The 25952-nt window shown below is 44.0% G+C and overlaps 2 protein-coding genes across 2 annotated transcripts in view; one reads left to right on the top strand and one right to left on the bottom strand.

Moving 5' to 3' along the window:
• Positions 1–9243, top strand: part of PpV (Protein phosphatase V) — an 84430-nt gene extending 75187 nt beyond the window's left edge. The window contains exon 11 of the mRNA XM_075879152.1: positions 1951–9243. Coding sequence (XP_075735267.1) covers positions 1951–1981 — 31 coding nt within the window. The 3' untranslated portion in view covers positions 1982–9243. The remainder of the gene's footprint in view (positions 1–1950) is intronic.
• Positions 9244–12406: 3163 nt separating this feature from the next.
• Positions 12407–16334, bottom strand: LOC142776125 (peroxynitrite isomerase THAP4-like). The gene is made up of 3 exons (XM_075879153.1): positions 16094–16334; positions 14552–14645; positions 12407–13511 (listed from the first exon to the last, which is right to left on the bottom strand). Exons 1-3 carry the CDS (start codon positions 16244–16246, stop codon positions 13381–13383), a joined length of 378 nt encoding a protein of 125 aa, XP_075735268.1. The 5' UTR covers positions 16247–16334; the 3' UTR covers positions 12407–13380.
• Between the last annotated feature and the right edge of the window lie 9618 nt (positions 16335–25952).

Raw genomic sequence — 25952 nt, 5'->3', positions numbered from 1 at the left:
CTTTTTACTTTCATTCGATGGCCCTGTTTGAGTGAGTGATGGGTGTAGTTGGGTTTGTGCACCAAGGACGGCGACGCATTGCTTGGTCATGCCTTTGCAGGGTCAGAACGAGAGACGTTAGGAGTGCAAGCGGACTTCTGAGTTTCGATGTCCCGTCCTTTGACGCCTTGCAAAGCGTGGTCCACGTTGGCGAAAGGCTCGGACTTCGCTGTGTTCGGGGAAAATGTGAGCGCGGCCAACTTTCTTCTGACTCTCAATGATTGGCTTTCCTTTACGTGTCGAAATACGATTCGAGTGATTGACTCTTTTGCGGAAAGTCCACCTTTTCGAAATCTACGAACTTCGGGCAGTCGATGCCATCCCAGTTCCATGGCTGTAAGCTTCTTGTTCTTGAGCAAGCGGACTTCTGAGGTTGGATGTCCCGCTTTTTGATGCCTCGCGAAGCGTGGTCCACGTTGGCGAAAGGCTCGGACTTCGCTGTGCCTGTGGAAAATGTAAGCGCGGCCTGCTTCCTTCTGCCTGTGAATGGTGGGTGGTCCTTGTGCGTGTCGAAATACGATTCGAGTGATTGACTGTTTTGCAGAGAGTCCACCTTTTTGTAATCCATGAACTTCGGGCAGTCGATGCCATCCCAGTTCTATGGCTGTGAGCTTCTTGTTCTTGTTCTTATGCAAGCAGACTTCTGAGGTTGGATGTCCCGCCCTTTGTCGCCTTGCGAAGCGTGGTCCATGGTGGTGAAAGCCTCGGACTTCGCTGTGTCTGGGGAAATGGTGAGTGCGGCCAACTTTATTCTGACTCTCAATGATGGGCTGTCCTTGTGCGTGTTGAAATACGATTCGAGCGACTGAGTGTCTTGCGGTGAGTACACCTTTTTGAAATCCATGAACTTCGGGCAGGCGATGCCATCCCAGTTCCACAGCAGACATCCTTCTTCTTTTCCTCTTTTCATGAGTTATTCCATGCAGGGGATTGGCCGAGTGTTAGGTAAACTTTTTTTGTGTTTATTCGCATTACTACTCGTATATGCTAGGCATAGGTAATACAACTTTAATTACTGGATATTAATATTTAAATGGATGAAGAATTTAGCTCGATATTCTTTTAGTCTGACTGATAAATTCCTCTATTGCGTAGTAAACATCCCTGTAACTGTAGCCCAGATTAGAGGTGGCAAATCATAGAACTAGAACAGCTGACTTGGATATTTCCAAACCCAAGTTTCGAAGAGGTGATACTAGGAATCTTCTTCTCAGTGACTTATACCGGTGATGGGATAGAAAGTAATGACTGATTGTTTCCTCCTCTTCACAACAACAACAAAAAAGAGCTTTACCAGATTAGGCTCATCAAACGGCGGTTAAAGCTAGCTCATTCTTGTGCACCTTGTCTTGTGGCTCATATCCTCTGTGTTGAATTGGCCATCTGGTGGCGATGGTGAAATAATATATATATATATATATATATATATATATATATATATATATATATATATACACATACATATACAAGTCATAAACACACAGTCGGACTCGTTGCATGTCTAGGAACAATAAATTATCTTTAAAATAGGCAGTTATGAACTTTATTGGTTTTGAGAAATATAAAAATATTGAATATAAATTTTACAATAATAATAATAGTAATGATGCAATTTACGAATTTTGAATCACAACCACTGTGATTCAATTTCTTTTCCGATGGTGGAAGAGACATCCCTGTGACCGATGGCTTAATTAGGAGTATAGCAAGTACACAACATGCTGGCTCGAGATCTCACACGCACGTTCTGGTCGTCTACCAGCTTCCAAAGGTGTAAATTTTATGAACTGGATCCTTCGCTCAAGCTAAAGCTACCATCACAACTTTCCCGCTCCGATGCGACACTGTTATGCCGCCTTTGGTTGGGTGTTGCATTTACAAAGGTGTACTCCTTTCGCATTGGTATGGCAGACACTCCTACATGCGACTACTGCGGAGCTGAAGAGACCATCGAACACATCCTGTGCAGCTGCGCTTGCTACGACACACAGCGATGCCAGCTCCGGATGGTTTTGAATCGACTTGACCCCGGACCATTTTGTGTGCAGAAGATACTAGGACCTTGGGCATCTGCCTCAGTTGCGCAGAAAGCAACTAAAGCACTGCTACTTTACCTTAAGTCAACAAACCTGAGCGACCGCCTGTAGACTGTGTGTGCTCCCCGAGTGTGCTTGTGATTGTGTGTACCTTCTCATCTTTCTGCAACCTCTTTTCTCCCCTTTATCCCTTCCCCAGTGAAGGGTAGCAAACCGGATGTGCGTCTGGTTAACCTCCCTGCTTTTCCTTGCATCTTATCTCTCTCTCTCTCTGAAGTGTAATAGTGAAATATAATTTGAATAAATGGTTCGGTTAGGTTAATTTGGTTTTTATGGCGCATGAGCGTCCGCCGGGAACAAAGCCACGAGTGGTGCGCCAAGCTAGGCTCGTCCTCCCCCCTCCTCGCCCGAAATTTTTTCGCCGTGGCACAGAGAGCAAAATTTGGCCATCTTAAGGGGTGACCTGGAAATTAAGATGGTGCCCCCCCTCCGAAAAAGTACTTCTGGCTATACCCCTGGCGGTTGCTGAATGTTATACTAGTGAGCATTTTATACCCACTAAGCGAAATTGGCCAATGATCGTGCTGATACTAATCAATATGGGATATCAATAATTGAAATAAGCAATAAACAGTTTTTTATTATTGTTGTAGAGGAGGATAAAGATATGCTAAGGGCGCGGAAAAGGACGAAGAGCTCTTCTTTTGCGTACATTGATTCTGTTGGTTGTGAAAGTTTAGTCATCGAAAAGTCTAATAAAGCCATATAATGAACTCCCGGCTAATCGCCCTTGAATGGGTATGAGCCACGTTAGAGGCAACAAAAAAGTTCTCCTTCCTCCCCGAAAGGAGTGGTGACGAAATGCGAATGCATTTCTTACGTGGAAAGAGGGTATACTGTGGCCGTCATACGTTCGTCTTCACCTACTTCTGCCGTCGCCTTGAGAGGCACCCAGCCAGTGAACGGTCGAGAGTGAGAAGCGAGCGGACGGGAGAGTGGGGTGCCAGCGTTCTCGGCGTTGGCGTTTCACAGTGGCCTCTCGAGCACATATTAACCGATGTTCTTGAAAAGCGCCCAGCCAGGGAACAATCGCGAGTGAAGCGCGAGCGGACGGCAGAGCGGGGCGCAGGGAGGAAAGAGAGCGAACGGCGAGAAAAGGAGTGGCAAAGCCCTGCACCTAGCGGCGCTTACCCTCTTCTACACTCTCACACCACATCCTCCGGTTAATAGCGGCGAGGATAAACGCGCGCCCACTGCTGTTTCTATGAGAGAGCGAGTGAGAGCGGAGGAATAACACCTGCCGGCACGTGGACACAACCGCGGGCAACGCCGGATGCCTCACACAACCCGACCGAAAAATGCGTTCACATTTCACAGTGCCTACGAATCATTTAGGCCTACGCGAGAAATAATCCTTTTGTTGTCAGGTACGTGTTAGGTGTAAGGCGAAAAAGCCTTAGATGCTGCATCCAACTTGAATGTTCAGCGTCGGTGACGACCGCGCCGTGGTGTTGAGTGAGGCACAAGATTATCACATATGATGTCAACTTGACGTCACAGGTCTCGAAGTATTGTGATGTGAACATGACGTCACAAATTATGGCATGGCGTCTTGTGACATAACGTCACACGACAAGTCAAATAACTTTACAAAGTACTTAAAGGGACACTAAACGAAACAATTGGGTTGACGTTGATTGTTTAAAAAAAACCTCGTAGTGTTACTTTTGTGCCAAGGAAAGGTCTATTTTGAAATAAAATCCCGTTTTTGTGGTCCGCATTGGGTTAATGCACTTGAAGTTACCCGCCTCAAGAAGCAAACTGACCGGACCGATTCACGTCACTTTTGCCGTACACATCGTTCCCCGGCTTTACTACGCTAGTAGCAGCAGGCCGAAAGCAGCAGGAGCCACAGCAGCAACAGAGGCCATTTATCAATATCGGAGATTTCTGATGTTTTTGGTTCAACGGCGCTCCGCTATATGGCACCACCTGCCCAGTGTAACTATGGGAAAATTGAGTTTTTGAATCACTCGTGCCATTCCCATAGTAACGTCCGGCCCTTCTTTTTTTCATGAATGAAACAGATACGAACAAGCGGCCTTTTATTGCGTCTCTTGATGCATGAAAGGTTGTTTATTTAGTGCAGCTAGATCGATTACTAATGAACCATTGAAGGTGGTCCATTTGAAGTCATCGGGGTCATTTTAAGAATGTCCTACTGCGGCGCATGTGTTCTCGTGCATTAACCTTAATTTCTCGGTAAGTAGTGCACTGTTGTTGATAATATTGTCCTTTTTAACGTCATCAATTGAGCTTCCATTCAGCTGTAAATTGTTATTTGACTTTAGTGTCCCTTTAAACACGAAGCTGTTATAGCGCCCTCCTTTGGGCGGTGAACGAAACAGTATAGCGCGTGACCTCAACTTCTCAACTATACCAGAACAAAAGCAAATGACTGCACCAGAGTTATCCTAGCCACCCTAACGGCGCTTGGCAATGGCACGTGCAGCCACGGCTCATGCTGACCTTCTCAAGACCTCTATCGGCGTCCACATTCCTGGGCACCACCGAAGTCTTTTCTGGGCTGCATTAATTGGCGTGACCTCCCAAAAATGCACAGTTGAAGCTGTGACAGCCGTATTTTAAAGGGGCACTAAAGGGAAACCTTTAGTTGTTTTATATTGATAAACTGCACTCTCAGAAGTCTAATGCCGTAAGTTTCATGGTCATGAGAAAATAAAGGCTAAAATTTAATTTTTAAATTTCGGGCCGTAATCTCTGCGTGTGACGTAAGAGATTCTGTAATGTATTTTTTGTATTTTCGCGACATTGGCCCCATATTTTCTTGTCTTTGGGAAGTGTTTAGAAGTTGGGGCAGTCTGCCTCACTTAGAATTGTGTAGTCCATTGTTAATGATAAAATATGAACACACTTGTTGCCATGGGCAAGCTGGATTAAGCCAAGAATATGTCAAAAAGGTGGCCGAGGCTCGCCGACAATATTTCTTTTTTTTTTTTAATGCCAAATGAACTCCTTTTGTATCGGTGCTCTGTCATGCTTCTGGTAAAAGGCAGTATGCAATTGCAGGAAGCAAAACTTGGGCATAAATGAAACAATGAGAACGGTGTCACTTTTAGCATTTTTAGCCTACAATGACAATGCATGACCTTGTTTTCAGTCAGACTGAAGAAGCGGACTACAATCGGCTCAATTTCGTTTGTCACATGCTCATGTAATGCTGAGAATGTTTTTATAGTAAAGAGGCAGCTGCTTGCTTTGGGTTGCATTTTATTTATATGCATTATATTCCCATCTCTCTTCAAAAAAAGACTCCGACTGCCTTGCCATGCAAAGGAATGATCAGAACATCACTTGCTTAAAATAGGCACATGCAACGATATTCTCAAAGGCTTATTCTGTTGTAGCTAGTGTAGCATTGGCAGAATCTAAGTGATCCGTCTGCTGGAAAGAATAGCTGAGGTTTACTGCACCTCCAGCCCACTGCGTGATGAACTTAAAGACATCTTGACATTCTGCACTGCGTGACAGCTGCAAATGGTAGATGGAAATAAAATAATATAAATAACACATTGAATTGGCAATATTTTAAATAACTGATAAGAGTGAGTGTCATGTGACAACCTTGAAGCCCAGTCAAACAAAAAGAGGAGGGTAACCAAGAGGATGCTGGGAATTTTACTTCTAGCAAGTGATTGTGCAACATGATAGGGAAGAGGTGTGCCACAGTTTCAGTGCACACGTGTCTATGCTGTGTGTGACGGTGCTATAGACTTTGCATACAATGTAGCTGTGCTTGTGTGTGTGACATTTCAGGGCCTCTAAACCACCACTGCTAATATTTATAGCGAAATTGTTGTAGATCGGTATACAATGTGGGACAGCGTCCAGAAACGATTGGGTATATGTTGTAGATAAAAAGTTCCTTCATTTTCCAAAAATATCATGTACAGATTTGTGCTACATAACTTGTGCGAATACCATACTCGCCACTACCGTGTGACCTGTAATGAAATTTGTGGCTGCACCCCAAAACTATCATCATTAGCAACTGATATAGGCAACAAAACTTGGTCAAATCTCACTACACACGGCTATGGCAGGGTCTGTACTAACCTTGAGAATATGTACCGAGAAAGGGGGAAAAGGAAGCATCAAATTGTCTAGAAACAACAATCCACACCACCTAGCCCAGCCGTGCATGCCTAGTGACCAAGCCACACTCACCGAAAGAGACATTGCATACATCCTCCTTGCAGCGCATCCCGCCTGTACCTGATCGTGTTCTGAAAGTCATGGGGCATTCTAAGAAAGGATGTGCTCCCAAGGAGGAAGCCGCACATCTTGAAAGCTAGATGTGTCGATCGATGGTGTACGAGTGATAATTGGCCAGTGCTTCGCTGTGCCAAGCTTTGCATGACTTATTGTAAAATGCCCACATTTTTTTTAAACATTTAAGTTGTCGGGAATTCAGTTCAATATGCTATTACAATGAACATCGTTACAAACTGCCCATAATTTTATAGAATTTAAAGTGTTGGGCATTGAGTTCAGAATGCCGTCACAATGAACAGTGCCAAAAACAGCAGCTGTATGAGACATGGGCATAGTGTTCGTCATGGGGTCAACGGTTGTGCCTGGTCGCGTCATCCACAAAAGGAACCACTTTATCTGCTTGCAAGTATGTGCGCTCTTCCTCCTTGCATGACTGAGATGAAAGACGAGCCAATGAACAGAACATAGTGAAAGAAATAGCAAAGCAAGTGAGGGCCGCTTTCGGATTCTCAAATGTGTGTAACACTACTGTTACATCACTGTTTCCAAAAATTCTCATGGCTACATGTTTGTTGAAGAATCATGCACAACTGTAAAACCACAAATAAATGTCAACCACTGGGTGGTGTAGAGGCCTTTTATTGTCAAACGAGCCCCACAACTTGTTTCAGCAAACAGACATGCCCTTAGAGCATGTCTGTCTGGTGCCTTTGCATAGTGGCAGGTCTTGCAAATGGCAAAGAATTCATGGAAATTTCTTTGCTTCAAATGAAGAGATTATGGGGTGGCTATGACAATGGTGATGATGATGAATGTCGATTATGATGTAGCGGGGCGCTACAAAAGTATGCCACAATGGGAAGAACATCAAGGCACATGGTATAGCAAGTAGGACATTCTAATACCGCCTTGCACAACTCTGCTTGGCTCGTCATCTTTTGTGCTAGTGCTCCATTCATATGGCCTCTTGGCAGTTGTAAGCGCAACCTAATTTTGCATGTTGAAGTGATGTTTTGTCGGTTGCTGCATTGATGTGGCTTTTTGGTAGTTGTAAGGACACAGCTAATTTTGCACATTGAAGTAATGAAATGGCATGCATATATTGAGATTGAGAACGGAAGGCATTAAACGTAGCATTGAGAAATTGAGTGAAATGGGGTAAAGTATCTACCTCAGGAGCCCTCAAAGTAAATGCACTCTGCATTCTGTTTCCAGGATATTTATTGTTCAATGCACACATTTTCACAGTCCGGGGAGCGAATGGTGTCAAAGCAGGCCACCATGCAAAGGCTGAATTCATATTGCCGTGCTCTTTTCTATATATATTTATTTTCTTCCATGCTGGGCATCAAAAGACCGAGTGGCCAGTCGGTGTTTATGTAATGTATTCACTTAAATGTACCCACAAGATTTTCAGCCTTTCTTGTCATTGTCATTTGCTTATTGTCTTGCCCATCACTGTCTTTTAACTCCCATTTAATTTAAGATTGTGGTATATGGTGGAAGCTGTTAGTGTTCAGGTGCAGTACTTGAGCCAGTGCTCCTTTGCACGGAGCATCTTGGGAGTGTATTAAAACAGCTATGTACTAAGCCTATGTGGAGTTTATCATTTCTGTGTCCATCACTTCATTACCATTTGTTTAGCTTTATCATTAATTGGGGTGGGTCAAGATGAACAGTCTGTATAGGTAGCACAGAGTGAATTTGGATCAGGCACTCTATGCTACTGATGCTGCTTTGTAGTGTTAAGAAAGACAAAATAGCCAATTGGGCGAGTTGGTGATTCATGATTGCTTCTAATACAAGCGTGTAGGTAGCATGGACAAGGATGACTAAGATATGAAAAGTGTATTAGTTGTCCTTGTCCACGGTACACGCCCACATTTCAAGTTAACAAGGTGCTATTCTAGTGGAATGCAAGGACAGCAATAGAGCTGCATCGCGCATCTTATGAACATTGCCAATGTCACTTTGTAGAGTTAAGGTTAGGAAGATAAAAAAAGGGGATACTTAAAAAACCAGTGCAAAATTGATAACACACAAGACGACAGACTGTGGACAGGCTTGGTGTGTCTATTTCGACCCTCAAAGATAGTCACTTTTATGGCCAACAACAATTTGTTCCAGTCGTTCTTATTGTAGGCTATTCTAGGTTTTTGAAACTTGAGCTTGTTTTGAAGCGCAAATGTTTTGTGTTTTGCTAGTGCAGCATGTGCTCTGTTATGAAGAGTGATGAAGGGTTTAAAGGGGCACTAAAGAGAAAATGATTTCTCCTGTGTTAGTTATCATTGCCTTTCTATCTGAACTATCAGTCTTTTTATGTGGGTTAATACAATCTCCACAAGTGAAAGTAGCGAGCATGCTACTGAACTTGTATGATGAACACATTATTTAGCAATATTCTTCTACTACTATATAAATTTTTTTAAAGATATTGTAACTTTGTATGCTTGATGCAATGGCCCTTGGGTGATTCTGACAATTTACCTCATGGTGTGGAGCTTTCTTCAACAAGGAGGCCCATTGATGTAAAGATGCAAACCAGAATAGTGTCAGTGCTGCCTTGTATTCTCTACAGAAGCTTGCCGATACATTGTAATTTGTTTTGATGGCTGTCTCAACGTCCTGTATAATTCCTTATTGGTAATGGTGGACTGACTACATTATGTTCTGACAGGGTCAAAGATTTGAATGACGAGATTTGAGAACTTTTGTTGAGCCAACAGAGCCAAATGAAAAGATGTTCTTGTAGTGTAACCGATGTTCCAACAGTGAGGTTCTTTTGTTAAAAAAATGGAATTTATGCCTTCATTTCTGTAACTAATTATCAATCCATGGTGAAATAAAGGGCATTATAGTTTTTGAAAAATAATTTGCTTAAATTTTGGTTATTCCTTTAAGTGTTTGAATAAAAAAAGCATGCCTTGCATAATAATACAGTGCATGCACTATTGTGTATTCATAAATACGGTTGGCCTAACTGAATGTTGATCTTAAAGACGATAGTCTTTCTTGGGGACCTTCGACAGAAACATTTTGGTCTGTGTGTCTGTCTGTACTATTGTCTGTTTGTCCGTCATAACGATACGTCAAATGGCACCAAATGGTCATTCCCATTCGCAGCGCCCACCAATATTGCTCAAGGTTTAGCATTCATAGTTGTGCGATTGTAAAATTAAAAATCAATCATTGCACAGATCTGAGGCATCATAACAACACTTCGAAGTTTTGTATGTCTGCCTTTATACTAGAAGAGGCACACACAAATAACTCTAAGGAATGTAGCGTTTATCACGCTGCGCTGACAGTGCAACGCGATGCTCAAAAAGATGTTTCCAACGCTTTGCAACGACGTCACGGTGGTGGCACTTGCCCGTCGTTTTGCGTTCTTCACCTCATCACCTCCGAGACTGGCGCGCATCTTTCTCCGTGGGCTGCATGTCTTCGTTTTCGAAGATAACTGCCAGATGGCGCTTGTGTCTAACGTGCCTTGATGCGCTCATTCGCCTCCTCTACACGCTCGAGGCACTCTAACGCAGCGCCTCCAGAATACCCTTCACCGATTTTCTTGCGCAGAACATCAAATAAACGTTTTCTTCACCCTCTCCAGGTGCAAGACTATCGTCTTTCGACTACATTTGCCGTGTAACATGCAGATTCGAAACAATTTTTTTTCTATTAAATATCGACTTTAGTGTTTGTGTATGTGCATGTCACATTTTAGGCCTTCACTTGCTCTACATTTGCTGCCAGCTTGTAATGCAACAAAAGCGAGGATATGTACTGGCTATGATAATGATATTGTTTCTCTATGCAGAGTGGGCACGCTTGATGCTTTTGCTTTATAAAATGCCTGTAAAATGCTGGTTAGGCTTCAAATATCGTTTTCTCACTGTTGTCAGTGCGTAGTGATATCAGCTCTCATTTGCTAAATAGAACGTGAGGTGCAAGTGATATGGGTGGTAATGCTATGGTGATGTTTCCCTAAACCAACAGACATGTGCTTTGTTGTGCATTTTTCATTATTACACAAAATTCATTTCTCGATATATTGGTTTTGTGGCTGGAATATTTCTGAGGCAGGTGAAACTCATAATGTTTAGACTGAAACATTTAGGCTTCCACATCTCACATAATGTTCACCCTGTAGTCAGTGGAAAGAGGCTATGCATACACATCTTATGCTTAGTAGGGCAGGGCATACAACGTTGATACAGCCCAGTGGCAAAGCCAGGGGTCGGCACACCGGGCTCATACCCCCCTGCCTTTTTCAAATATTTTCCCCCGTAGTATACAGAGTGCAAAATGACGCTCGATCACATACACAGACCGGGCCCCACATAAAATCATAGTGGTGCCCCTCCTTCGATTCCCCGCCCACAAAAAATATAAAGAAATTTGCCTACGCCCCTGTGGCAGCCCACACACATTCTGGTGCTCACTTCAGTGTTGTCAATCGGTGCCATGACCATGTGTATGCATAATGTGAAGGCACACATTACATGCACATTCAGAATAGAAGGACATGCGTACAAAAAATAAAATGCTGAAGTTCAAGCACTTTCAGACCAGTCAGAATTCAGGATAATATGGCAGATTTTGTAAAATAGTCTGTACTGGTTAACTTGGCAGCCAAAAAAGAAGACATCACAAATTGTATCACGAGTTGTCCCGAGGACAGCTAGTTAAAGACAAGGCCACACCTCGTGCCACTAGAATGATCTTGCACATCGTATTACCCTATGTTGTAGCTGTTCTTGTTTATGTAGCCAGAGTTAAAGCGAACAAAAGTGTTCTCTCCACCCACTGAGGAGTGAACAGATTTTGTCTCTTCTGAAGCCTTGCACATTTCAGCACATTTTCATTTTCAGCAAGGTTTCTCTGCAAGAACCTTAAAATTTATGAATTGCAGAAGTGACGATTTGCATTTAGTGATACTATTATGCCCCAAAATGATTGCTAGCTGCAAATGTGTCTCCGAAGGAGACGTTGGGCACAGCTCAACTGATCATAGAGGGAATGCCTTAGATGCTGCCCATGTGTTACTGCATTTGGCACTCCGCGGCAGCTAGCAGAATGCGAAATGGAGGAATTCAGGCTCCCCAGAAGAGACTGAGCTATTGAGTGATGAGAAAAAAGGTTCAACTTAGAGTAAGCACAAATATGTGTCTGTTAACAAGATTCATGGTTTCATTAGCATCCAAAAAATGCATTTCATTCAAACATGCCTTTCATCGGCATGTTGAATGAAATGTCTTTTGGCTATGTTTTTCTGTTTGGCTATGTCTTTCATTGACATAGCCAAACAGAAGATTTCCTGCTAAAAATTATTCAAGCATGGGAAAAGGGAGTGGAAGCACCAAACATCATCCACAGAACATTCAAGTGGGTGTAGAAACCTAATATTCTGAAATAAAAACCTGGTTATGACATCATGTTAGTCCATGTAACATTGAGGCTGTGTCGCGGTATGTAATGAACCATGTTGCCAATGGGAAAAGATGATGAGGTGAGCAACAAGAATGTAGAACTGAATGGGTTGTAGCAAATAAATTGTGAAACCTTCAGATGAGTTGAAATAACAGCAATGTTTGTGGTGTCATTTTTTACGTACACCAACAAAAAATGTAGGTGAGTTTTCGACAGCAACAAGGTGTCTTGCATGTAATGTAAACACACATTACGCTTCATATTTAAATGCTTTTAAAAACAAACTATAGCGCCTCTTATACTACACATGACTATTTGATATGCACATACATTTAATGCCAGATTTAATGAATATATCACACATACTAAACATTTTCTTCTAGGCTGAAACTTCAATTACTTCAATACTTGCCGAGCTCATTGTGAGATGTTTTAGAGCAAAGGCGAACTTGTATAGAGCAAAGTAAAGAGTGCGTCAGCAAGCCGCACACAACGATATACACCAGCGCTCAATCATAAACATTACGGACCAGTCAATTTCTTCGGCTATTTGTAGATAGCATCACAGTATCGCAGCGTGCAATGCCGCTGCCACTGTAGGCCTTTTCTTCATTGTAATACAAAACGTTTGTGCGTGTTGGCGCCCGGATTCCTGCTAGCTGCAAATGATCGCCGTCACGCCAAACGCAACTCGAGCGGTACGACTTGTGTGTGGTACCGACGACAACAACAAAAAGGGAGCGCATAATTAGCCTTGAACACAAAAACACGTGAAAATACAACAGCCTCAATTTCGTGATAAACGTGGTGGCTTGAACCAACACATTCAAGAACTTGTCAGTGTCGTCTACTGTTTGTGATGGTTGCCGACCTCAAAAACTGAAGCTCCGCCGAATGGTTGCCAGCCTCAACAGTCATCGCGTCGTCCAACCTGAGTGCGCATCAGAACCACTCCCGCAAAGCTCATGCGGCTAGCGCTTGTGTTCCATTTTGGCGCCGGGCCGCCATTTCACTCTCCGTTTGCGGGCGGCAGGGGTCCCGCCACAGGCGAAGCGGCTGTGCGGCTAGCGCGTGTAACGGCCCTTATTCATGTGCATCTGTACCTGTGAGTACGTTTCGGGCGCCATTTGTGCGTGAGAAACGCGGGGCACGTTTCGAGGTGTTTTCCATTCTGCGCGTGAGTTTCCAGTTTGTTGCTATCGCATTCATTTCTTTGCCTTTGCGTCAAAGCTGTGACTTTTTTTATTCATGGGCTTTAGTTGTGCAGTGCAGAGCTATAAATCATATGAGGTTCAAAAATACCCATAGGCTCCATGTATAATGAATTTGGACAAGTCTAGGGTGCCTTGATGCCCGCGCGCTCCGCTGAGGGTGAGGACAGCCGCGTCGTCTGCTACGACGGCCGCCATTACGGCTCCTGCCGTAGTGGGGCAGCATGCGAAGCGCATTACCGCTTGCGGTGCTCGCGTATGGTAGGAAAGAAGTACTCGTTGGCGAGCTTTTTTTTTTTTGGTGCAACTTGGACACCTCTTAGTGCTGTTGTTGCCTAATTGTTAAATGGAACAACGCACGTCCAGCTTCAGCAATATCCAGCTGCAGTTTTAACTGCAGCTGGATATTGACGCAGACCAGGAGGAGATTTGTTGGTCTCGTTGCTGGAGGGTGCAGGCACAGTTCTTTCTTTTGGTGGCTTTCGTTCCTTAGGCAGTGCTGCAAGCAGAAATGTATGTATTCATGAACATATTCAAGCAATGCCAGTTCATGTCTAGCTTGTTAATTTTACAAATGTAACACATGCAGCAGATACCGGCTTAGTTATTGACGTGAGGAAGACACTTGTCCTTCCCCCGCCCTTTCCACAAGGGATAGGGGAAGGTCTTAAAATACCATAATTAAATTGTGCTCAAAATTTCTCCCCACAATAAATGGCTCTAATTCAAATTGGAGCTTCATATGCCAGAGCTACACGTGTGCGCCGTTGTGGAGGGCTCAACTGACATTCGCTCCCTATGCAGTTTATTGATTATTTGATTGTAGGGCTTAACACGCAATACTTTTTTGAAGACTAGTTGGTTCATACTTGAAAAATTGAATTGCTGCACAAACTTGAAGAAAAAAAACAAGAGAGACAGGAAAGAGTGCAGTTTTTTTTCAAGCTTAACACGCCAACGCAACACAGGTAATGAGGCGCACTGTAGTGGGGGCTCGTGCATCGTGGATCTCGTATACATAATGGTTTCCGTTTTCCCCCTTTGTAAATAACATAGCCACTGCACCTGACATCCTAGCAGTACACGACCGTGTGCTAAGTAGCGGAAAACTGTTGTGCAGTGGGTCATGCCTGTAAACACTGAAATCCAGACGTATATACAGTCATGACCAAAAAATGCAAACAAGAAATATAAACCACAACACTCAAGTATCGCAATTTTTTTTTACATGCAAGTCAAAGTGATGCAACGTAATCACAAAAACAAAGTTGGGAAATGTAGCTTTCCAAACGCACTAATAGCGTGCCATTATTTGACCGTCTAATATTAGCAGTATTTTTCGATTTTGCGTGGTCTGGTTCACATTTTTGTGTTCGCATTTCCTAGCTTTGTCCGTGACTGCATTTCCAGAATTTATGCACTAATGTGGACGCAGCATATGAGGACCTATTTGGTGTTAGCTTCGTAGAAATCCCAGGTACATAGAGTACTTGCAACTGGTGCTGCTTTATGTAATGCAAGAAAAAAGTTCAATCTTACGTTTGAATGTGAACAAAGTTGGGACGGCATTTGGTTTCAACTTCTTCCAGCCATCCGCACGATGTTGCTCATAGTTGTTCTCTTCAAAGTGAGCCTGCAAATAAAACCAGAATTAAAAATTAAAACACTGGCAGAAGAAAAACGAATGTCTGTCACTGTCAATAAACAAGATTTCATGTATGCATTCAGTATGATTCGCAGCAGGAACTAGCAGCAACTTTGAAGCACAAAAAGAAGGAAACTAATTGAGCTCACGCGCGCTTTCACGTAAGCCACTTCAGTGAGCGCGATCATAGACCCAGCCTGCTGTTATAATAACCCTTTCAATTTTCGCACTGAAGATCTGTAAGGATTCCTGAATTCATGTGAATAAAATATTAGTCTATTGTGCCGACAAAGGACCAGGTCTGATTTTATAGCGAGCGTTACAGATTTCGTTCTATCGAAAGCTTTGTACCCAAGCCTCCAAGTTCCCAATGCAATCGAATTTATTTGTCAGGTAAAAATGACAACACTCCGTAACAGCGCTTGTTTTGTTCGTCACTGAAGTGTTCCTGATTCCCAAGTATACATACGACGATACACACAAGACGGGCAGAAGTCCGGCCTCGTAATATTACGAGTTTTTCGCAGGAACAGCATGTTTATGTTCAAACGGCTTGATTTCACAAGAGGCGTTCAAATTTCGACCGATCAGTGCCAACGCGTGCACGAATAAACATGGGCAGGCCTCGTAAGCGTTGTGAAATCCCCCTACCACGCACCCGAGCCTATGTTAATTCCCTGCGAGGCCATATGCGCGCATTTCACGTCCAATTTCCTCTTATGTGAATTACGTGAACTCTACGTGCCGTACTCTTGAAGTTCGGCAGCAGTCAGGCGCCGTCAGATTTCCGTACTCGCTCGCCGGCACGCGGCCTGAACTCACTCCCCGTTTTCTGCCCTTGCATATAATTTTCTCCCTCCTCCACTTTCTAAATTCTCATCTGTTTAACTACACCTCCTGCGTCCCCATCTCTTGCCTACTTTTCGTTCAGCTCAACTCTGCCAGCACCCGGTCGACGCGTACGCTGTCGGGGCGAGTTGGCGAGCGAGTACGGCAATTTCACGAAGTCTGTCTTCGGGCTGCGAGGCGGACGGTCACGACAGCGGCAGCCGGTCTCGCGAGCAAAATAGCTGCGAAGCGCAGTGCACGAAATTAACAGCCTCGGGTAGGGGGTGGGAAGGATTTCACAACGCTGCTGCCAAGGCAACACTTTCCCGTGCAAGGGCACTGAAACTAGTCGCAATTCCTATGAATGTAGTAGCACACTCGAGGCCCTTGAACCAGCATGAAATGTTATCGACACGGGGGCTTCCGAAGCCCCCGTACTTGACGCATTTTCTTAAAGCGTGATCTTTTAACACGAGCACGCCGCACAGTACCCTGCACGACGTTTGGCTGTCCTGCGTTTACATTGCGCACCTAAATAAAAAACAACGGCGCCCTAAATAATGCTGACCAGTCAGAATACGACGCACTAAAAAAAAATGTTTACTTACGCTGCATACGTGCGACGTATCAGTCGGTTGCCACTTGTCTCGTTTCATTTTAACGGTCCAAAGAAGCCTTCTTTTTGGGTCTCTTGGAAGCCGGTACAACTTCCATCCGTTTCTCGAGTGATTCGAGCACTGCGGCACGCAGCAGCCGGGCATGGTGATGCGGAGATGGGTGCATAAAACTGTAAGGGAATGAACACTGCCCAACAACACCTCACACGCCAAGCACGAACTACCGGCCGGAGGCGCCAAAATGGCGGTCGCGCTGGCGCCGAAGCCGAGGCGGCGGCATCTGCCCTTGCAAAAGCTGACACCACTCTAAGCGGGGGCGCGCGCATCGAGGCACTCTAGACAAGTCATTGACCCCCCTCCCCCTGCCGGAAAGAGACAGATTGTCGCACCACCTGTTGATCCGCACGCCGACGATTAAACGCGTTATTTGTGTTTTGTGTTGCCACTTCCAGGTGGTGCGAACGTCGGCTAACTTCCGAAAAATTGGGCCATCTGCATGTCCGAATTTCGGAATAGAGCTTCGCAACTCATATAATTTAATAAATCTGGTTACTCTTACTTGATTGATTGATATGTGGGGTTTGACGTTCCAAAATCATCATATGATTATGACAGACGCCGTAGTGGAGGGCCTTGAAAATTTCGACCATTTCTTGCTGTATGCCGAGTGCAAAGCCTTGTCCTAATATCTGGCCGCCCACCACTTTGCCTTCGGTACAGTAAGGTTGGACACATCCGTCGAAGCTCCAGGACCCCTTGCTGTGACGACTGTCGACGCTTCGGTCTTTCGGCCGAGGATTGTGTTATGACATACGCCAACAAACTCCGACAGCGCACACAACGGCCAGATGATAGCCTTTAAGAGCATATTATGGATGCCACCTAGGTTCTAGACGCAACGGGAAAAACTCTGTCAATTTCAGATACTGTGGGCTCTACCGCGAAGAACCCAGAAGAGGAAAGAAAGTCACTGTAACACATTTGAAACTTCTGTGTGCAAAGAGCCAAGTGAATAATCATGCAAGCAGCGTACCCAAAATGGCTCCGCCCAACCTCTAGCCCAAGTAGAAGTCGCTATGAAGAGTGCCGTGGTGCTGACCCATAAAGACGCTGAACAGCCGCAAGTACAAGACAGATACTCTGGGCCGGATCCCGCAGAAGGTTCGTCACCTGCTTGCGTTGCAGCTCCGAAGCAGCTTTTTCATCATGGTGGGGTGTCAGAAGATGATATGCAGGTCTCAATGAATGCAACAACACCGAAGCATCGCACATCGTACAGCTCGGATTCAAGAAAAGGGAGTGACCCAGTGTCAGTGACTATAGGAAGTCATGCTGTCGCCGAAAGTTGATGCCCAAAGGGAAGTGTCGGATATCCCGATCTAGGAGGCCTTGTGGGGATTCACGGAAAGCCTCATCATCAACTCTTGGCACTGATCAAGTGGGACGATAAGCGCAATACAAGGTAGTCACCATGGCACAGTCTGAGCGACTTATCTTTGCTACTTTTAACGTACGTGGTCTTAGGTCTTCACAGAAACAGGCACAGCTCCGTAGACTTTTCATCGGAAGCGTCTCGACTTTGTCGCCATCCAAGAGACAAAAATTCAGAGCGAGGAAGATACTGAGAAGGCCCTGCGGCCTTTTCTGTCTCAGTATAACGTGCGTGTTTCCCATGCAAAAGGTTTATCTGCGGGTTATTTCTGAGAAAGAGTTCAGCATTCTGCACTTGATGAAGAGAGCAGGTATATATGCTGTGATTTTTTGTTGCAAAGAGCGCCATGACGAATTTTCAATCCATATGTGTTAAATGGGGTTCCGGAACGACTTGAGTTATTTGAAAAAGTGCGCAATTAAATTGACGCGGACAGATACATGGTGCTTACGGGACTTTTCAACTGCGTATGTGATGCTAATTATCGTAATAGTTCTTGTGAAAAGAGACAGAATTGGCGAGCTTTTATCTGATATTGTAGATAATGCAGCACTAATTGACCTCAGGTCCGCGAATCGGGTAAGGGCATATACAAGAGTAAAGGGCAGTTCTCATGCCCGCCTTAACCGGATTTACGTGTCCTCATCACTCCTTTCTCGTAAAATTTCCTGCAACCCCGAAACTGTATCATTCTCAGATCATTGTATTGTTATTGCGCGAATTGGTGAAAATCGCCACAAACAATTCCTTCGCCAGAAGGCCCTTTGGAAAATGAACGCGAAGCTCTTCTGTGATCAGGAATTTATAAATCGTGTCTAGATGGCAATGAGACAATTTTTTTCGATTGGTTTGCATATCCTCGCTACTTGGGAGCTTTTTAAACACGAAGTTTGTGCTATATATAGCTTTAGAAACCGGGGCTTTTAAGTCTTTCTATGAAAAGAATGTTGAAAAGATACCTCTTAAAAGTCTTTGCAATCTTTATAAGATGGAATGCTAAATGCCGGGAATGTACATCAAGGACATTGAGAATATTAAATGTCAACTTCAAAGATATGATAATGCTCGCTACCAAGGGGCACGTATTAGATCTCGAAACCAGCGTTTCTTAAACTCTGAGCAACCGATGCGTCAAGTTTTACTTGAGGAGTAACGCTATGCGACTTCTACTAAAGTTTTTGCAGGCTTGTACTCGAATGGTGTGCTCATGAAAGATACAAAGACATTACTTTGGCGTTCTAAAAGTACTATAACTGTTTATTTAGCTCTATTTTTGATGATCCTGACGGTCACCTCAAGGCTAGTTTTGTTTCTCTTGTGAACCCCTTGAAGGACAATGATTGTGCAGTCATTAATGAACCCATTACCCCACAGGAAATCGAGCAGGCAATCGAGAACTTGTCTTCATTGAAAACACCTGGCCCTGATGGCATTTCATGTGAATTTTACAAAGCTTTCAAAAAAAAAAAACGCTTGCTCCTATATTGCTGAATATTCTTCAAATAAGTTATGACATGAATACTTTCCCACAATCTTTTTGCAAAAGTCATGCTGTATTGATACCGAAAACAAACGAAAAGGAAAAACCTTCGCTTTGTTGAGGGCCACAGACCTACATTGCTGTCAAACGTGTACTACAAACTTCTAGCAAAAATATTATTAAATAGGTTGCAATTGGTGATGTCGATCCGCATTGCATCTCATCAGACATGTATAATCAGGGATCGATTCATACAAAACAATATACATGTCGCTCGTACAGTGCTTCTATACTGTCGTTTTCAAAAATATCTTGCAATGCTACAGGTAGACTTTCCAACAGCCTTTGATCGTGTTTGTCATTCCTTCCTTTTTTTCTCTCCTCAAACATGCCAATGCTGGTAAAATTATTTTAAAGTCGTTAAACTATGCTACAATGAATGTTAAACTCGTCTGATTGCTAATGGTAAAATCTCCAAGACTATTTCTGATCACTCTTCTGTAAAACAGGGACGCCCGAAGTCACCTCTTCTGTTTGCACTTTATCTACAACCAGTGTGCTTAATCATAATACAGTAGAGTCGCATTCATGGCGTAAGTACGTCGGGCAGTGAAGTTAAAGTATTAATTAGCTTATGCAGACGATGTCGCTTTCTTTTGCACAGATAAGCCAAGTGTCGAAAATGTGGTATCTACTAATGAAAAGTTTGGCGTAATATCAGGAGCTCATTTAAATGCCTCTAAAATTTTAGGACTGTGGTTTGGCTTGTGAGGTAGCGCGCCGAACCACTTCGCAGAGATTAATTGGACAAGAACTCCTTTAACATACCTCAATGTACCATTGCATGCATATAGACTCAGTGCGCATTACTGGAAGGAGTGTGTTACTAAGCTTGAACGGCAGGCCCAGACATTTGTTCTCTATGGACTTTCAATCTTTGAGAGAGCTGAAGTTTGCAATACTCCCTTAGCAACAAAGCTTTACTATGTATTATAACTTATTCATAACACAAGATTTTATATACAACGCTTTTTCGGATTTTCGCTACTTTAATATCGTCTTCGACTTTTGAGCTCTTGCATCGTGACATTTCAAGCCAGTTAGTGAGGGTGGATTAGGATTAAAACAACTTTATATATGGCAAATAGTGTCACGATTTTTTTTCGAGACAATTCCCATCCAGTGAGCCATTCCTTCTTGCAGGTTACACTTGTTGATTGCTTACCAGACCTAATTGTTTCATCAAACTCTTTGAACACCCATGTTTGTGGGGATTCATGCAGGAAGTTTATGTCGCAGTTCAGTTCCTTAAAGCTCGCTTTTTTGTAGAACATCTGTACACAATATCATGCAAGGCACTGTACAAGGATCTACTAAGTATGCTATTACCACCTTCGTTGTACCGCTCACTGTACTCCGATCTTCCAAGCCAAGACGTGTTTAATCGAGTGTGCAAAATGTACATTCCACCGAATTAAAAAAAAACATTCTTCTATAAACTCCATTTTGAAACTTCGGCGGTAAACATATGGTTAAAAAAAGCGTATTTTATTCCGTCTGTTAACTGCCGTCTACGTGATGTGTTAGAAATGATTGAACATTGCTTTATTAGCTGCAAAGATGACATACTGTTCTGGGATGTCCTTCAGCGAGCACTGAAAAAACCTTTCGTCATTACTTCTCATACAATACGTTATGTTCTACAAGCAGGGCTTGTTGAAGTGCCATATGATATGTTTTTCTTCATGGGTATACACAGCTTGTGGAAGACACGAATGCAGGACCGCAATGCAGAGCCGACCACCTCTTCAAGCACACACTTCATTCAAATGGCTATTCACCTCAAAGACATTTACAACGAGCAAGACTTTAAACCGAATTGATACTCCATCTTGGAGAGCTGTTTGACTTCACTTCTGTTTTGTTTGCATAACACGATGTGAAGAACTCTCGATGTGCAGAACTCACGCTGTGTTAGCATTTGAGTGCTTATGAGTAACGCTTGAGCGCTCATATTCGTCATCTGATTGTACTTTTGTTTGCTTGATTTTTTTTTCGGCATCTCTCATAATCATATGGTGGTTTTGGGACGTTAAACCCCACATAAAAATGTTTGCTTGATTTCGTCTTTATTACGCAAATACTTTAATAAACATCATGAGAAAAAAAGGTTTGGCGTAGTTGGCTAGCGCGGCACATAGGCGACGGGTGAGGTCGTTGGTTCGAGCCCAACTGCAGTGTTTTTTTTTTTTTTGCGCAAGTATTCGTTTTACATTTTCGCCTCCTCATCGGCCTCCCATCAGCATGACTTGCTGCTGGAGATCTACAGACCTTCTGATATATTATATTTTTTGACCTTCGCAGAATTAGCTATATTTGTTATGATAAAGTGTTTTGTTGAAAAATGCTCTTAATCGGCGAGACGCAGGGGAACACAAAAAAATTCAAATGCAGCTGGGTGCATCCATATCTCCGGCACACGCGTCAGGAATATTGATTTCTATGGTTTATCACAGTTTCGGTGACAGTAAGGTGCATTGCAACGTAGCCATGCCGAATATGCCGCAGTGAACTTTTTATGACGCTCAGCGTACGGTCATCACCTGACGAGTTGACCGTAAGGCCGCTTCAAGATACTGAAGTGCCACCGTAATGCTCTAGGCGATCAGCACTGATACCCAAGGCAAGTACCGACTGCTTTAGCCTATCTACCTACAAAGCAGCTTGTCTGCATTGCTGAATAACACGCGCGGCTTTCGACAGCATGGGAGCATTTGCGTAGCAACAGATGAGAATTGCCGGACGTGTTCGCAGTTAGCGAAACAGCCTGCCATGTAGTAGCTTTGGCCTTCGGAGAACACAGGCTTCGTAAGAACACTTCGTAGACGCACTGCGGTTTGATGCATTACACTATATATTTTTCGGGGAATGAGGGTATAAGTTCAAATCCCAGCATCAGAAAGTAGTTTTGATTTATTTATTAATGCTGAAGACATATTGGGTCTGACCAGCCGCTCGTGGCGCTGAAAGCAGAGCAGTAGGAGTCATACTTGCGCATACGCTTTCCTTCTGCCGCTTACGCCGCTATTCGGCGAGCGCTGTCACGTGGTGCAAAGTGACGTCATGTGTTCAAATTGACATGGCGAAGCCAACTTTACGTGTACAATGAGGTGGCATCTAAGCCTTCTCTGCCCGCACCAACTTCAGTTTCATCATGACAGCCATTAGGGGCTTTTAGCTTGTACGCATACGATATGCGTTACCATGTCACCGGATAAAATCTGCGCATGCACGAGTATTTACAGAGCGTAAACCTTTACGTTTGCGAAGCTATTTCGCAAATCCACCTTCGTTCATAAAAACTCGCAACGACCGCATTCTTGAGACTCCAGACATCTTGTCAAAATAAGCCGAAGTGCGAGCGTCAATAGCGATTACATCATTTCAGCCAGGTTCTTAAAGCTAGAATGACCAGAACATCGAAGCTGCAAACGCGTGAGCCCCCGAGTGACTGAATAGATTGCGCCACCTAGCGGGGCCAAATGAACCAGGCAATCGCAACATTGTGATTGCAGAAACATTGTGCATCACACGTCTGGAGTAAGAACCGCACTGCGGTGTTATTACGAATGAGTTACTTTTTTCAAATCATTTTCACCTTATATAATTAAAAGTGTAACGTCCCAAAACCATTCTATTAATGTTAGAGATGCTGTAGTGAAGGGTTCCAAACATTTCGACCTAAATCTAAGCACATGCAATAGGTCTCAAGCATTTTTGCTGCCTCACTGCAACCGTGCAATGTTGCTCAGCGGGTGTGAATAAGTCTGTGGCACGCCGCCCGCGCTGGAACATCGCGCCGTATTTTAAAGACGATAGTCTTTCTTGGAGACCTTCGACACGAAAATTTTGGTCTGTCTGTCTGTTTGTCCGCCATTAACGGTACCTTAAATGGCACCAAAGTCATAGAGAAACGTACTATATAAAGAATGGCCACTGGAGCCATTTCACGGCCCACCATAAAAGGTCTTACCAAGCGCTAGATGGCGTACCCACCCTTGCTTTTACTCTTTTGTTAAGACATGTAATAGCCTCCTCAAGAAGATAATAAATACCCAAGCTTAGCATCAATTTTTTGCAAGAAAGAATTTTATTTTTTGTGCAATTTTCCATATCTGCTTTACATCACGTGCCGGTGAGGACGTTTACTGCCTCACAACAGAAAACAGTAAGGTATGACAAGAAAGTGTTGTTTTTCTGCATTTATTTTGCACAAAGAGGCACACTCGTGTCGTTTAGGTGTACTGTACATGTATATTCTTTGTGGACGCATGGGTGTGTAGCGTAGTGGTAAAGACACTCGCTTTCAGAGCATGAGGGCACCATAGAGAAATATAGGTACATAAAGAGCGGACACTCCCGTAGAACCCTGCGTGGCCCAGCTACTGCGCTACTTTCAGCGCCACGAGCAGTTGGTCAGGCCAACACCACCTAGACTATTGACAAGGCCCCTCCAGGGAGAGCGTGACGTCACGCTAGTTGCCCACCTGCACCCCGGCCGTCGTCGCCACTCGTTCTCGTTATATATGCTGTGGGCACTTATTGAAAGCTGGTGTTTTTTTGTTCTTTTTTGTTCCTGCGCGGTCTGCATTTGTTTACGCCTGCCTTTACACTTTAGTGATCAAACTGTAATAGTCAGAAATGCATTTGTTGAAGTGGTTTTATTAGGACAAAAGGCTAGAACCATCCTACCTCATTTCTTGTTCAAGGTTTTGATTTTTCTGTCAGCTGCCTTTTTTGTGCGGTGCTTTGGATGGTGTCATTTCGAAGTCTACAAAAGTTGTTCAGAGCGACATTTGTTGCAACACGCACTACATGCCGCACGATAGTCTCAGAGGTATGGCCATTTTCACAAGTCTCTAGCTCAACATCTCCTAGCAGTGATGTGGTAATGGAGCTTACAATGCCACGTTGGTTGTTCGACGCGAGGAACGCCTTTGCATTTTCTCCCTTGGTGAGCTTTTCGACAACAAGCGTTGTCACCAGCACCATGTGCACAGTACATGGCTGCGGAAACATTAAGCTTCCTCTTGACAAGTTGTCAATCATTGTGTTACCTTCCACATCTATGTTCCTGCTCTCCAGGACGAGTACGCTGCTGCAAAATGCGCATGACAGCTTCTTCAGAGCTGAATGAGCACAATATCCAGCGATATAAGCAACGACCTCCATGTCATGCTTTGGGTTGGAAATTTCATCATTTGAGATGTGAACAGAGAAGTTATGTTGCGATACTTCTGTGTCACTTTCGCTGCTGATGTCTGTCTGCGGAAGCATCAGTAGCTTTTGCAGACGAATTTTTTTTCAGACTTCAGAAGTTGCCTCACGGAAACGTGATATTGTGCACCAGCAAGCTGACGGTAGTGACCGAAGCGATCTTCAAGAGTGTCAGTTTGAAATTTTCCCAGCAAGACATAATTGAACTTCGGTTCTTCTAAACAGTACCGCGACAGCTCAACAAGGGAGTAGCAAGTGAGTCTCAACGCAGAATGTGTTTCCCTTGTCAAGCAGCCACGGCTCATGTTGACGCTGCTCCAAGCATCCAGCCAGTCTACCATGCCACTAAGGAAAACCAGCTGTTGATCCACCGTAGAATTCACTGGATTTTGAAGGGTGTCGTTCAGTCGGTGACCTTTCGAAGGGGTCTTCACGTTGACAATTTTCCACCACGTCGATATGATATTTATGAAGAGAGCTGTTGAACTGGCACATGTGGTTTCAAGGGAATCGCCACGCGTCTCAAGCGCGTTTGATACAAACGGATTAATGACATTTAACACCAACTTTACATTTTGTCTCTCCATAGGTGTTGGATTGATTGCCTTGGAATTTAGCTTGTAGCCAAGCTTGAGAAGCGATGTCTGCTCCAGTGCATACAGCTGCCGTACGGCTTCAAATGATGCTGCTTTCATTCTGGGCGGCCCGTTGGGCAATATTCCTGACAGGCTCACTTCAGGAAAGTAAAAGCATGTTCCTTCGTTTTTTTTATTCATCCAGTTGTTCCTGATGCATTTCAGTATGTGCACAGGGTCTACGACATAAAACAGAGGCTGATTGTTGTCGGCTGGATGAGGATATACAATGCCTATTTCCTGTTTCTCTGAGAAAAACGACATCATTTTCCGGTTGAGGGAATTGTTGTCGGTAATTAAAGCAATGACCCTGAGGCCCATAGATCCCACTTCTAAAATTACTTTCTTGCAGAACTCATGTAGAATTTCGGCGGTCATTTTAGCAACAGGAAGAATGTGAAGCACATCTTTGTTTGATGACAAGAGCGACTGAAGCATGAAAACATGAGCGGTTGTGGCTGCCTCTTGAGAATTGGCTGCAGATCCAACTATGCTGCCCCCTTTATAATCGAAGTATGGCTTGATATGAATTTCATCAACCATTAGCGTCACCGTCTTTTCATGCGGCTGCATGCACTTCACTCATTCTCGAATGTAGGAGAGGAAGTTCGCTTCGTTTTGCTCCTTCAGTGGATCACCTCCATACTTGGAACAAACGCGGCGCAGGGTTGAAGGATGGGGTAAAGTCAACGTCGACGCTGATCTGGCAAAGTTATAGGCGTGCGGAGATATGGAGTGCAGGATGTTAGAAAACACTAATGTTTCAGCACTGTAGCGACGAATGGGGGCAGCGAGTGCGAGAGCTATTTGCTCATTTAGCAAACGAAACAAAGCACTGTGTTCTTCGGTCGTGTCACTGTCTTGGGACAGTTCATTCAATAAGGAGCCGATATGCTGCAACACTGACACTGTTTTCGACGGACTTGCAACTTCAGGCGTCTCAGTCATGTGGTTTTACAGCTGCTGGAGCAGTGAGGACAACGTCCAGATGTCGCGCACTGCGTCTGGAACTGCGCCTCCGAAAGG

This window comes from Rhipicephalus microplus, chromosome X (assembly GCF_043290135.1).
Source record: "Rhipicephalus microplus isolate Deutch F79 chromosome X, USDA_Rmic, whole genome shotgun sequence".
Taxonomy (NCBI): Eukaryota; Metazoa; Arthropoda; class Arachnida; order Ixodida; family Ixodidae; genus Rhipicephalus; species Rhipicephalus microplus.
The sequence above is the reverse complement of the archived record's forward strand: the minus strand, read 5'-3'. Positions and strand labels throughout refer to the sequence as shown.

Excerpts from the sequence above, each read along its gene's own strand:
- LOC142776125 (XM_075879153.1), bottom strand. The coding sequence starts at position 16,246 with ATGCCCGGCTGCTGCGTGCCGCAGTGCTCGAATCACTCGAGAAACGGA. Across the intron at positions 14,646-16,093 it reads ATACGTCGCACGTATGCAGC|GCTCACTTTGAAGAGAACAA; the intron begins GTAAGTAAACAT and ends TTTTATTTGCAG. Across the intron at positions 13,512-14,551 it reads AACTTTGTTCACATTCAAAC|CACTGCCTAAGGAACGAAAG; the intron begins GTAAGATTGAAC and ends TTCTGCTTGCAG.